The sequence below is a fragment of the Pseudorca crassidens genome, chromosome 3, assembly GCF_039906515.1.
Source record: "Pseudorca crassidens isolate mPseCra1 chromosome 3, mPseCra1.hap1, whole genome shotgun sequence".
Classification (NCBI taxonomy): Eukaryota; Metazoa; Chordata; class Mammalia; order Artiodactyla; family Delphinidae; genus Pseudorca; species Pseudorca crassidens.
The window spans coordinates 62,612,526-62,627,466 of record NC_090298.1 but is presented as its reverse complement, the minus strand read 5'-3'; the positions used below and the strand labels follow the sequence as shown (position 1 = coordinate 62,627,466).

Here is a 14,941-nt window from a genome sequence, read left to right as displayed (position 1 = left end):
TATCTAGGTTATAGTCTTGTATCCGTGATTATATTCTTTCCATGTTTACAGAGTCAGGATCCGAATTTTGCAGCAAAAGGTGTTGTCTTTGTTTTTAAGCTATTAGCTTATTTAGCACTTAGTATATAGCCCAAGCACTTTATATATGTTTCCCCATTTAATTCTCATAACAACACTGTATGTAGGTGTTTTTTATCCACCTTCTGCTAGAGAGAAAAACAAGGCTCAAGTTTATATAACCTTGTGGAGTTGAGATGCAGACCCTGAAAGGTTATGCTCTTAAAGACAGCGCAGGGCTGCATGTGAGGGAGTGAGGCCTTTGGAATTGGTGGGAAAAATGACCATAAACTGTTGAAGCAATTGACATTGTCCACTTTCTAGTGCTTCAGTTGTGTGGAAATGAAACTTTGGAACAGTATGATATACAAAAGAATCATGAAATGCCACAATAATTGTAGCATTACCTGTAAATATATAGATACATATAGAAGATAAAAGTTAGCACACTATAGTATAGCAATAATCAATCCCATGAACATTTTATGAGCTTCATGAGGCCACTATTCTACAAGATTGTGATGATCACAAAGTTGATATTGCTGAAAAGTGTTGTGAATATAGAAAACACACTTTTTTTTTCTCTCTAGCTCACTTTGGTACACACACCTTTGAGGAAGAAATTGGATCACCTGCTAAAAGTTCGTGTTCAAGGTACTTATACAGGGACATATAAAGAAAGTGAATGTAGGAAGTTGTCAATAGATTTCTTAAGGTATTTTCTGGCGCACTGACTTCCTTTCAAAAGGAAGTCATTATCGTTGTATATGGACTCATTACATAAGCACCCGAAAAGCTTAGCACCCATCTTTTGCTCTACAGAAAAAAAAAAATCAAGAATTTAGAACATACAATCAAATATGGTGACCTTATATAACAAGGCTTGAAATTAGCAATCCTCATCCTAAGAAGTGTGTTAGGATCAGCTGCATTTGTGTGTGTGTGTGTTTGTTATTGAAGTACAGTTGCTGTACAGTATTATATAAGTTACAAGTGTATACTATAGTGATTCACAATTTTTAAAGGTTATACTCCATTTATGGTCATTATAAAATATTGGCTATATATTGTTGTACAATATATCCTTATAGCGTATTTTATACATAATAGTTTGTACCTCTTAATCCCCTACCCCTGTATTGCCCCTCCCCGCTTCCCTCTCCCCACTGGTAGCTGCTAATTTGTTCTCTGTATTTGTCAGTCCACTCCTTTTTTGTTATATTCACTAGTGTGTTGTATTTTTTTTATTCTCTAATTGAAGTATAGTTGATTTACAATGTTGTGTTAGTTTCTAGTATACAGCAAAGTGATTCAGTTATATATCTATCTATAGATAGATAGATAGATTTTCTTTTTTAGATTATTTTCCATTATAGGTTATTACAAGATAATTGCATGTAGTTCCCTGTGCTATACAGTAGGACCTTACTATTTATCTATTTTATATATAGTAGTTTGTATCTGATAATCCGAAACTCCTAATTGATCCTTTCCTACATATTTCCCCTTTGGTAACCATAAATTTGTTTTCTACAAATGTCTGTGAGTCTGTTTCTGTTTTGTATATAGATTCATTTATATAATTTTTTAGATTCCACAAATAAGTGATATGAGATATTTGTCTTTCTCTGTCTTACTTCACTTAGTATGATAATCTCGTATGTTAGTATCTTAGTATGATAATCTCCATCCATGTTGCTGCAAATGGCATTATCATTTTATGGCTGAGTAATATTCTGTTGTGAAATATATATATATATATGTGCATATATGTCACATTATATAAATATGATATGTATACTACATCTTCTTTACCCATTCATCCATCAGTGGACATTTAGGTTGCTTCCATGTCTTGGCTATTGTAAATAGTGCTGCTATGAACATTGGACTGCTATCTTTTCGAATCAGAGTTTTCATCTTTTCAGTATATATGCCCAAGAGTGGGATTGCTGGATCATATGACAACTCTGTTTTCAGTTTTTTAAGGAACCTCCGTACTGTTTTCCATAGTGGCTGCACCAATTTACATTCTAACCAACAGTGTAGGAGGGTTCCCTTTTCTCCACACCCGCTCCAGCATTTATTATTTGTAGACTTTTTAATGATGGCCATTCTGACCAGTGTGATGTGATGCCTCATTGTGGTTTTGATTTGTATTTCTCTGATAACTAGCAAAGTTGAGCATCTTCAATATGCCTATCGGCCATTTGTATGTCTTCTGTGGAGAAATGTCTATTTAGGTCTTGTGCCATTGTTTGATTGGGTTGTTTGGGTTTTTTGTTATTGAATTATATATTGAATTTGTATATTTTGGAAATTAAGCCCTTATTGGTTGCATCATTTGCAAATAGTTTCTCCCATAATGTAGGTTGTCTTTTCATTTTGCTGATGGTTTCCTTTGCTGTGCAAATGCTTATAAGTTTGATTAGGTCCCATTTGTTTCTTTTTGTTTTTATTTTTATTGCCTTGAGAGACTGACCTAAGAAAACATTGGTACGATTTATGTCAGAAAATGTTTTGCCTATATTCTCTCCTAGGAGTTTTATGGTGTCATGTCTTGTATTTAAATCTTTAAGCCATTTCGTGTTTATTTTTGTCTGTGATGTGAGGGAGTGTTCTAACTTCATTGATTTACATGCAGCCGTCCAGCTTTCCCAACACCGCTTGCTGAAGTGTTGCATTTTTTAAGATTCCATATAGAAGTGATATCATACAGTGTTTGTCTTTCTCTGTCTGACTCTTTTCACTTAGCATAATACCCTCCAAGTCCATCCATGTTGTTGCAAATGGCAAAATGCCATTCTTTTTTAGGGCTGAATAGTATTCCATTACATTTATACACACCACATCTTCTTTATCCATTCATCTGTTGGTGGTTAATTGCTGCTGTCAACATTGGGTGTATGTATCATTTTGAATTAGTATTTTTTTGATATATATCCAGGAATGGAATTGCTGGGTCATATGGTACTTCTATTTTTAGTTTTTTGAGAAACCTCCATACTGTTTTCCACAGTGGCTGCACCAATTTACATTCCCACCAAAAGTGTATGAGGGTTCCCTTTTCTTCACATCCTCACCAACATTTGTTATTTGTGTTCTTTTCGATGATAGCCATTCTGACAGGTGTGAAGTGTTATCTCGTTGTGGTTTTCATTTGCATTTCCTTGATGATTAGTGATGTTGAGTATCTTTTAATGTGCTTGTTGGCCATCTGCATTTCTCTTTGGACAAATGTCTATTCAGTTCTTCTGCCCATTTTTAAATCCGGAGAATCAGCTGCATTTTTGACAAGGATGCCAAGATAGTTCAATTGGGAAGAAGAATCTTTTCAGTAAATGTTACTGGGATAACTAGATATTCACATGCAAAAGAATGCAGTTGGATTCCTACCTCACAGAATACACAAAAGTTAACTTAAAATGGGTCATAGACATAAATGTAAGAGCTAAAGGCATAGCAATCTTAGAAGAAAGCATAAGGGTAAATCTCTATGGCTTCACATTAGGCAGGTATTTCTTAGATAAAATACCAAAAGCAACAAAAGAAAAAATAGTTAAGCTGTACTAAACCAAAATTTTAAACTTTTTTTCTGCAAATGATACTATTAAGAAAGCAAAACACAACCCACAGAATCAGAGAAAATATTAACAAATCATATATCTGATACAGGATTTGCATGCAGAATATATTAAGAATTCTTGCAACTCATCCAAAGAAGTTATACACATGGTCAATATGCACATGAAAAGGAAAATGTAAATCAAAACCACAATGAGATACCACTTTGTATCAGTTAGGATGGCTATAATAAAAAAGATAGACATCCGTAAGGGTCACTAATAAGAGGATGTGGGGAAATGGGAATACTGATACATAGCTGGTTAGAGTGTAAAATTAGCAGGTCCTTAAAAGTTTAAATGTAAAGTTACCATAATCATATGGTAACTCCTAGGTATATACCTAAAAGAAATGAAAACAAGTGTCCATACAAAAACTTATATATAAATATTCATAATAGCCAAAAAATGTAGAAACAACTCAAATGTCCATCAAATGAGTAGATAAAGAAAATGTGATACATCCATACAATAACATTCAGCCATATAAAGGAATTAAGTATTGATACATGCTATAAAATAGATACACCTTGAAAACATTATGAATTGTATAGTTTGTAAGTTATATTTCAGTGAAGCTAATTTGACAAAAATCAGCTTGGGTACTTTTATAAATCTTTATGCCTAGGCTGAACGTAGATCAATGAGATCACTCTCTTATGGTGGAACTCAAGCATCAGTATTTTATTTTATTTTTTTTTTGCGGTACGCGGGCCTCTCACTGTTGTGGCCTCTCCTGTTGCGGAGCACAGGCTCCGGACGCGCAGGCTCAGCAGGCATGGCTCACGGGCCCAGCCACTCCGCGGCATGTGGGATCTTCCCAGACCGGGGCACAAACCCGTGTCCCCTGCATCGGCAGGCGGACTCTCAACCACTTTGCCACCAGGGAAGCCCAGCATCAGTATTTTTTAAAGCTTCCCAGGTGATGGCATTGTGTAGCCAAGGTTGAGACTCATTGCTCTAAAATTAGCTCTAATCTAAATGAGTTTCTGATTTAGGAAACTCCAGAAGAGTTCAGATCCGAGGTAAGAAGACTCTAGATTTCCCCATCTTGCTACTCAGAGTGTGGTCTTCAGACCAGCAACATCAGTATCACTTGGGAACCTGTTAAAAATGTAGATTCCTGGGCTCCCCTCACCCCCCGGGCTCTGTAAATCAGAATCCACAGTTTAATGAGATCCCCAAGTGATCTATATTTTGAGAAGCACTGCTCCAGGTCAGTGGTTCTCAATCTTGGCTGAATGTTGAAATCATCTGGGAGTTCAAAAAAAATATTGACACCTGGGTTCCACCCCCAGTGATGCTTCTGGTGTGAGGTACAGCATCTGTATTTTAGAGGTTCCTCAGGTGATTCTAATGTGAGACAGAGAGAGAATAACTGATGTAAACATACTGTTTGGGGGACATTTAATGGTGAAAGAAGAAAAGATAGTTAAAAATAAAATTTATGGGCTTCCCTGGTGGCGCAGTGGTTGAGAGTCTGCCTGCCAATGCAGGGGACATGGGTTCGTGCCCCGGTCCGGGAAGATCCCACATGCCGCAGAGCAGCTGTGCCCGTGAGCCATAGCCGCTGAGCCTGCGCATCCAGAGCCTGTGCTCCACAACGGGAGAGGCCACAACAGTGAGAGGCCCGCGTACCGCAAAGAAAAATAATAATAATAAAATAAAATTTATTTATTTAGTTATTGACATAAAGGTAGAGGAACATGCATAAGCAAGTGGAAATTATTGATGACAAAAATTTGCAGAGGTGTGGGGAAGGAACGGGAGTACAGCAACAGTAGGGAAGGTTTACCCTAAAAAGATACAAAAAAAGAAAAAAAATGATCAAGCATTTTCCCCTCCAGGTACAGGAGTGTGATCTTTTATATGATTATTAAAGACTACTCAAATTTAAGTGGCCAATGGTTTGTGAGGTTTTTTTTTAAGGACATTTTATTTATTTGTTTGTTTGTTTATTTATGGCTGCGTTGGGTCTTCATTGCTGCACACGGGCTTTCTCTAGTTGTGGCGAGCGGGAGCTAATCTTTGTTGCGGTGCACAGACTTCTCATTGCGGTGGCTTCTCTTGTGGAGCACGGGCAGGCAGGCTTCAGTAGTTGCAGCACATGTGCTCAGTAGTTGAGCACGCAGGCTCAGTAGTTGTGGCGCACAGGCTTAGTTGCTTCGCGGCATGTGGGATCTTCCCGGACCAGGGCTCGAACCCGTGTCCCCTGCATTGACAGGCGGATTCTCAACCACTGTGCCACCAGGGAAGCCCCTGTGAGTTCTTAAGGGAAGACTGTTTTTAAACTGCACTGGAAAATATGTGGCTACTTCTGAACTTACCTTTCTTTTAATATATATATATAAAAAAGAGTGTTTATTAATCCAGTGGTAGATATTCCTTCCCAATAACCAGAGTACCAGTGTCCCAATATCGGTGTCCAGTTTCTCAGTTCTGGGGAAATTGAATTCCTACAGACGGTGGGAGCTGAGCTGAGTCGGGGGTGTTCTTCCTGGGTGTGTCATTTGGGCCTGAAGGATTCCCCTCACCAACAATGGGCCTCACCTTGTAATGACCAGTGCCTCTCTACCCGTAACTGGTCTTTGCAGAATCACTTTAAATACTCTATAAAGTATTCCCTAGGCAAAGTTATGAAGCTTTGCAGAGCGGGTCTTTGCGATCTCTCATTTCATCCCGCACCCTCCCCATCCCTCCCACCAGCCTTATTCTGCACATGTTCTTCTCCAGGTGACTTGGGTCCACTTCTGTGTTCCAGCATCACTATACTATGCCCTTGTCTCCACTGAAATTCGCCACGTGGAGTTGATGTGTGTAGTGTGTGTGCACGTTTAAGTGCTTTAGTGAGTCTCTGCTAACTTGGTGCGTAACTATTAAAGGAAACCCACAGTCTCTTCTCCCTTCTTTCCTTCTCCCTCTTCTTCTTCCTCCTCATCTCCCTTTTCTCCCTCCCTCCTTTCTCCCTAACATCTCCCTCTCTTTCCTCTTATTCCCTCCATCTCAGGCACTGAGGCTCTGAACCCTTTACCAAAATGAAAAGAAGTGACTTAAGTGGTGAGACATGAGAACCCAGTGACCCTAAAACCATTACTGTTTTTGCTAAACGCAAGCCTGATCTTAAACATACAGGGAAATTTCTACACTCCTGAGAGGGAAATTACATGATCAGTTATTATCAGTATGAGATAGCACATATGTGGGTAGCATGCAATTAAATTCCAAAATTCAACTAATGCATTTAAATACTGCAGAACTACCTTGTAGTTCTGGATAGTTTTCCTGTCTTTAAACTCCCAAACTCTGTAAAATATCTGAGTTTTCTCTTTGTTATACTTTTTAATGTCTTTATGGAAGCATAGAAATTTTTACAAGTTCTATACTTTAAAAAAGCTTAAAATTTTCCTGATTACAGTAATAATGCATGCTAGTTATATAAAGCACTGTAGAAAATAAAAGTCTTTTGTAGTTCACCCCACCCATCCCCCTATCCCAGCTAACAGTTGGGTGTATATTTTTCCATATTTCCATTATTACCATCTTCCCTTCCCACGTATGTATGCCTCTTTTAAAAAAAATTCACCTGGAAATATTTCTAAAATCCATCACTTTCCAAAGGACCAGTTCCAGGGAATTGGTACATGACCTTGTCTAGGGATTTTAATAACTTTTAACATTTTGATGGGGAGTAACCCAAGATTTATGATACTTTATTCAGTTCCCTTAAATGTACATTTGGTTTTCTTGATTTATTTAATAACTTGGAGTCCCTAGGGTGTTTGGTTATTGTTTTAATCACTTGTCTTCTATTGTATTTCCTTGGCATATATCTCCAACCACATCCTTGTCAAAATATTCTGATTCGTACATTTTAGAAAGTAGCATCACAGCGTACTTAGGAAGGTTGGTTGGCTTTTGTTTTTTTCATCATGATTTGTCTCATGATGATTCTGCCTGTGATGATTTTTCCCAGCAAATAATTCATCACTGGGATTACTCACAACCTTTAGTGTTCAAAATTCATCTCATCTTATTAAGTTCCCTTATTTTGCAATATCTGTGGCTCTTCTGAATAATGAAAAATGAAATAAATGAATAATATACAGATAAACTTTCTTTAAAAGTTATTAGAAAAATATGTTTTATTTAACCATGCCTAATACTTTGGGGGTATTCCAGTGAGCTCTGCTTTTAAAGATGAGAAATTTTGGGGCTCCTCCTTCTTTCTTGCCTTTTTTTGGATTGAATGAATTTTGTTTTGTTCTTCCGTGGTCCAGAAAAGTCCTATCTTTGTTTTTAAGTTACCTTAAAATTTTAACATGCAAATTTTACTTAGCTAAATCTAAATTTAATGAACAGCTTTACCCTCTTCCAAACAATACAAAGACTTTAAAATGCTTTCATTCTGATTTCCCCTCCTGACTTACTTGCTCTTTTTATCATCCAGGTTTTAGCTCTGTTTGCTTGTTTTTAACCCCACAAATTAGACACCATCATCATCATTCTGTTAAGATTTTGTCACATTCACCATTTTCTTTGCTCATCATCCCTACTTGCATTCAGAGCTTCCAGGATCAAACCCTAGTTCCTGTCATTTTGGACTGGCTGACAGTCTCATGGTATACAGGTAGTTAGTTAAATGCCTCAGGAAGAAAATGAGGAATCCAGGGAAATATTGCCCCCCCCCCACCCACATAGTGCTGCCCCCAGACCTAGAGGCATCCCTGCATATTTCCCTCTCACTGTCTAGTTAGTGGGTTTTATGGAATAGAGAGGGAAAAGGAAATCTTTTAGAATTCTAAAGTTAAACATATTCACTTTAAAGGACTGTCACTTATTCTGAGATCGTATTCATCCTACCTTTTGTTGCTATTAAAATTACCTTTATTTTATGGTAATGGTAGTTGAAAGTTTTTTGGTTTTTCTTTAATTCATGAATTTTGTTTTAACATTTCCTTACTTGGCAAATACAACGCTGCCAATCGCAATCCAGATTTTTTGAAAATTTATGGGTCCTTGAAATCCCAAGCCACTGCTGTAGACAACTAGCTGTGCATTTGGGGTGTGGACATTGAACCACCTGAAAACACGTCCTCTTATTTTCAGGGGCCTTATTGGTTATTCCCATGTGGACAAATCCTATGGTGTTAATGGTACTTTGCAACCTTTTATTGGATTATCAAGTAGTCCAACGATTGAAGTTATATCTAACAACTTCTTCCATAAGGCTGAGTCTATACTAGCAAAATGACATGGGTGCCTCATGCACACCCGGCATACATCTGGTGGTGTTTATGCTCCCAATTTTTAAAAAACACCCACTACCCATTGTGTGGCCAGTAACTTACCATGGGCCTTTCTCATTTGTAACATGAGGGCGTTGGACTAACTGATCTCCAAGTTCTTTTCAACAGTAATGTAGGTTGTGATTGTATTTGCACATACAGTTTTTAAAAATCTTAAAGAAGTATAACTATTTCACATGTAGTTGTATTACATGCAAGTTTCACGTTGTAAATTTAGATGTGGAAGACATTCGTTTTTCTCATGCAGGCTAATATTTAAAGGGCATGTCGCATCTGTGATGTGGGCGCCGCCATCTCGGCAGGTGCTCTTTCTTCATTTCCCTATGAGTGTTCAGCATGAAGTCTACACTGGATGACTTGAGTTCTCATTTCACTGCTGTAACGAATGGTCATGTTTAAGTACAGCCAGATTATTTATTGCAGAGGGTCACAGGACTCATTTTTTAATTGTCACGTGCTTGACCTTAAAGTTGTTATGTAAACATTCAGTCATTGTGACAATATAGACAAGTGATGACTGCTTGAAGATGCACAACCACACATTTTGGAGGCCTCTGAATTCATGACCAAGTTGTTAACTGCCAGGTTTGTTATTTCCTGTAAATATGAGGAAAGGAAGTATTAAAATCATTGATACCCATTTGAGAAAGGAAATTAACATTTTCTAAAAAATTCTTTTCTAGTGAAGGAAGCCTGTCCCCCAGAATGGAGCTGCTGCACAATATCGATCCCAACTTTGTAGATGTTTCACCATGTGAGTACCTTGTTTATTGCTACTAATTTAAATAGTGTTGGCTCACAAAGACAGTTTTATTACCTAGTGTCTCTCTAGCCTAATTCTCTTTCTCCACTTGAGTTTGCTATAAAGGTAAACAGTTCTCCATGGTACCTGTTGTTCCAATCTCACTGTGGCTTTGGTGCCTCAAAGGGTGAGTGCTGCTGAATGGCTTATATGACCTTATAAGCCATTTCCCTCTCCATGACTCAGTTTTCCCATCTATAAAAGGAGAACCCATGGGATCTCCGAGCCTCCTTCTAACTGTAAATGTCATGCTGTTGTTGCCCTGTTCTTACCTGAGAGTGTCAGAGCCTCCTTCTAGAAAACTCAAGGTCAAATAAGCCACCGCATGATCTGATCAGGCTGGTCAGGTGCTGCCCAGACCTGCTGGGTCTCATAAACCCATGATTTCCCTGGCAAGGCTGCAATTTAGCTTGATTCTGCCTACTGCCTAAATTAACCCATAGGGAACCCTATTAATTCCTGCAGAGAAAGAGGCCATGTGGTGCTTTCACATCCCCACAGGTTGTAATAGTCCTATATAAATACGATGCTAGTGGCCCTGATGCCCCTGTGTCGTGCGTTTGGGCCTGGAAAACCTTAACTATTAGACCCTTTGCCCAGGTTCCATCATAAGGCCTCATCGAGAGACTGTCTGCAGAAAACAGTGCTCTTATACTCCCTTCATTCACTTGAGTGCTCACGTCCCCTCCATTTAGACATACTGCTACCCCATCATTCAGGCTCTCCTTACTCTTTTATGCTCTCCAATCTGTGTTACAACCTGCCTTAAGGTTCCCCCTTCTGGAGAATGACCCCCAGTAATTCTGAGTGTGTCTTCGGGCATCTGAGGTCCAGCTCACCTCACCAGACTCACTCCAGGCCCTCCTTGCCATCTTCTTGCCCTACTAGCCACTTGCCATTTCCAAGCATGCAGATCGTCATACTTAGGTCTTGAACATACTTTTCCCTATGGCTGAAACACCTTTCCCTGACTCTCCACAATTTTTCCTCATCCCTTAAAACTCAGCGCAAATGTCCCACCGCTGTGAATGCTTTCCAGAAGCCCTGGAAGAAGCCGTACTCCTTCCTCTGTGCACCCCTTCGTATGTATCTCTGTAGAGTGTTCACCAAATTCTCCTGTATGTGCCTGCATTTCCCACCAAGCCGAGAGCTCCGGATATCAGGGTCTACGTCATATTTATCTTTACATCCTCGTAAGTTAACACAAACACCCGGCACTGGGTAGGTACTCAGTGATGATTACTTAATGACTGAATGGACAGTTGGAGGAGAGTTGAAATGGAATAAAGACCACTTAGAATCACTAGACCTGGAAAGGAAAGTGCCCTGAGATAGGTAAGAATGGCTACAGGATGGAGAAATTTCTATTTTTATTGGAGTAAAGAGACGTCAGTGAGAGAGGCAAGGGTAGTAATATGTCCGATGTGGTAGCCACGAGCCCTGTGTGACTACTTAGCACTTGAAATATGGCTAATTGTGGATCAAGGTGTGCTGTGAGTATGCGCACATCCGATTTTGAAGACTGAGTATGAAAAATATAAAACATATATACATTTATTACTTGTTGAAGTGGCAATACTTTGGATATATTGAGTTTAAATATATTGATCCCAATTTCATCTGTTTCCTTTTCCTTTTTTAATGTGCTTAATAGAAAATTTAAAATCACATGTGTAATTTGCATTGCATGTCTATTGGTCTAGAAGAATTGTTCTAGAAAATGCTTGGAAATGATTTGATCAGCTGTGTGAGAGGATCACAGACCTATGATTAGTTACTGTGGAGCCACGTCAATCGTTTAAACTTTTCTCTGCCCCAGCACACCTAGGGATATGATACATTCCAGTCTGTAACCGGCTCACTGCAGAAGTGATTGCTAACCAGGAGCCAGTCATAGCAGAATCCCTCAGGGTGGCCAGAAGGGAGGCAGGAACGGTTTTTACGGCTTCTGAGTAATTTAATGCACTGCAAAGCCCTGCATAACCTCCAGGGATGTGCTGAATGTGCCTGCCCACATTACAGTGGTTTTAAGCTGTCCTCATCCACTAAGTTCCATCTACAGGTGAAAAGCCTTAAGCCCCCTTCACTCACTAAGCTGCATTTTGTCATGGCATCAGAAATGGGAGCTTGAGAACTATACGCCCATAGTGACCATAGTGCCGCTTGCCGCGGGCTTCTTAGCATAACCTGCTGTGATTTCTGCGTCCCCTCAAGTGCCTCTAGCAAAGTAATAGCACAGGCAGAAAGTTTCACCAGTGTAAGAATTGGGGCATGGAAATCAGAAGAGAGAACTGTCTTAGCCTTGCCCCTCATAGATTGTAAGGTCTTGAGTGAGTCCCTTCACTTTTCTTCCACTTAGTTTCCCATATGTTAATTGCTGGACTTACTGAGACCCTTTGCTGGTGTCACAAATTCAGAGACACTTTCTGGCTGCCTGCTGCTCCTTCCCCCCTCCTAGGAGTCCACTCCAGGCCTTCCTGTTGGCCTTTCCTGCCAGCCTGGGGACTCTTGCTCTAACCCTGAATGTAATGAGGGACGTTGTCAGGCCCTGCCATTGACAAAGAGCCACATTCACTGTTGGTTCACAAAAACAGGGTGTCCCCTACTGTGTGTACCTGTGGGGGGCAAGGTGCCGCCTCCTCTTATGCGTGGGCAATACGGGGGGGGGGGGGGGCGGGGCTTTTCTGCCCTGTTTTTATATCCATTTCACACCACTGTGTGGCAGAATTAGGAAAAAGGGGAGTTATCTTTGGGGTCCTGCACTCCAGAGGATGGTGATACAAGCCCAGTTCCTTTTCTGGGCAGTTAGTTTGTGGGGGAAAAATTAAATCCAGCTACAAGAAAATATGTATTTATAGGACAGCCAAGTCTGCATGTTATATTCACAGAATATTTTTTATGACTATAAAACATATTCTAGAGGCTGTTGTGGAATAAAATCAGAAAGCAGCCAATCTAGGGTATCAATGAAGGATTGGCAGTTATCACAGAAACAGGTCTTTGGTTTCTAACTCCAGCACTTCCCAGATGATGTGTACGTACTTATGGGAGAAGAGAGTAATATTCCACCTCCACCTTCCCCAAAGCCACTTCGTCACTTCCTCATCTGTGAGGTGAAGACTGAATTAAGTGACCTCTAAGGTCCCTTCTAGCTTCAGCACTCTATGGGTTTCTGTATACACAGGACCTCAAGGGAGCAAGCTGCTTCCTCACTTTCTCCTTTTTCACCCTGCTGGAAAAGGTGCGCGTGTTAATAAGCAGTGGTGTAGCCAAAGACATGGCTGTAAATAGATGAATACACGCGATAATGTTAGGAACATTGTAAGCACTAGAGTAATGTGAATATTATATGATTTTGCTGTTACTACATCCTGCCCACCTTTCTGATCCCCATTCTAAAACATCACTGCATCATTCCAGTTTTTCACCTGCACTGTCTCCTTTAGCTCGTCTTGTCGGCAGTGGTGGACCAATGTCTCCTCCTGTCATGAATTAGAGGAATCGATGTTAGACTTTTCCCAGGGAAGCCCTCCCTTCCAAGTAGGACCAGATCCCTCAAAATCTGGCCTCTTGGGTTTTAACATCTGTATCACCTCCCTCTTATTCTAAGAGTAGAGGGCACCCGCAGAGGCCCTTCCTACTTGTGGAGTTAGGGTTTTTTCATGGCCACATACTCTTGGTAGGTTGTGGCTTGGGTACTAATAGTAAAACTATTTCCAAAAAAGACTAGTGTACACACACGCACACATACACAAACACACCCCAGAAGTCATAGAATCTCCCGTAGACCAGGAGATTCTACAATAAAGCATAAAGATGTCTCGAAGAACCATAGATCCTACCCATTGGAATGGCTACAGACAGAAAGGAAGGAATGGAGGAAGGAAAATAACTATTGATGGAGATGTGGAGAAACTGGAACCCTTGTGCATTGCTAGTGGGAATGTAAAATGGTATAGCTGCTGTGGAAACAGTATAGCAATTCCTCAAAAAATTAAAAACAGGACTACCGTATGATCCAGCAATTCCATACCTGGATATATACCCCCAAAGAACTGAAACCAGGGACTTGAACAGCGCTATTCACAATAGCCAAAAGGTGGAAGCCACCCAAATGTCCATTGACAGAGGAATGGATAAACAAAATGTGTGACATACATACAATGGAATATTATTATTCAGCCTTAAAAAGAAAGGAAATTCTAACATATGCTGCAACATGGTTAAAACTTGAGGACAGTATGGTAAATGAAATAAGCCAATCACAAAAAGACAAGTACTGTATGATTCCACTTACAGGAGGTACGGAGAATAGTCAAATTCAGAGACAAAAAGTAACATGGTGGTTTCTAGGGATTAGGTGGAGAGGGGAACGGGAGTTGCTGCTTTTTAGTGGGTATAGAGTTTCAGTTTCACAAGATGAAGAGTTCTGGAGATGGATGGTGGTGATAGTAGCACAACAATGTGAATGCACTTAATGCCACTGAACGATGGTGGTTAAGACAGTAAATTTCATGTTATGTATATTTTACCACAATTTTAAATATTAACAGTAAAGTGTAAAATCCAAAAAAAGCATAGAAACTCCATGAAGACAGGATCTGTACCCTTTTCATTTACTGCCGCATTCCCAGTGCATAGCACGAGGCCTACCATCATACGAAGTTCTCAATAAATATTTGTTAGTGATGAACAGATCAACAGGTTAAAGTCTCTGTTTTATTGTCTCTTAGACTTGAACCTAAAAGTGCCTCCAGATGGCAATTCACACTCTCCTCTTAAACCCTGAGCTCCCGTCCTACCTTTTGTGCCTAAAAAAAAAAATAACACTCACAAGCTACTTTTTATTTTAATTAACATTATCACATACAGATATTTGAAACAATTTATTCAGCATATAAATGCCCACCCTCACCCTTCCCCTAATTGAAAATATCAGATGATGTGGCATTTTCCCTGCCCTCCTCATTCCTTTCCCCGAGACCTCCCTGATGGACAAATACATATGGACAAAGCCCCTGCCCCAGTCTCAGCTCAGCCTGACTTCCCCTCTGAGTTGAGGGCGCTGCTGCTTCTTCCTGTTCTTTGTGCTCTGTTCCCATCCCTGCCTTCCTGGAAGGCTCCCTTTCATTGTTGCATTGGTCACGGGCTCT

The 14,941-nt window shown here is 39.9% G+C and overlaps 1 protein-coding gene across 2 annotated transcripts in view; it reads left to right on the top strand.

The window, feature by feature from the left end:
- ARSB (arylsulfatase B) overlaps window positions 1-14,941 on the top strand; it is a 177,161-nt gene that overhangs the window by 96,873 nt on the left and 65,347 nt on the right. For both annotated transcript variants that reach the window (XM_067731076.1, XM_067731077.1), the window contains exon 6: window positions 9,670-9,740. In XM_067731076.1, coding sequence (XP_067587177.1) covers window positions 9,670-9,740 — 71 coding nt within the window. The remainder of the gene's footprint in view (window positions 1-9,669; window positions 9,741-14,941) is intronic.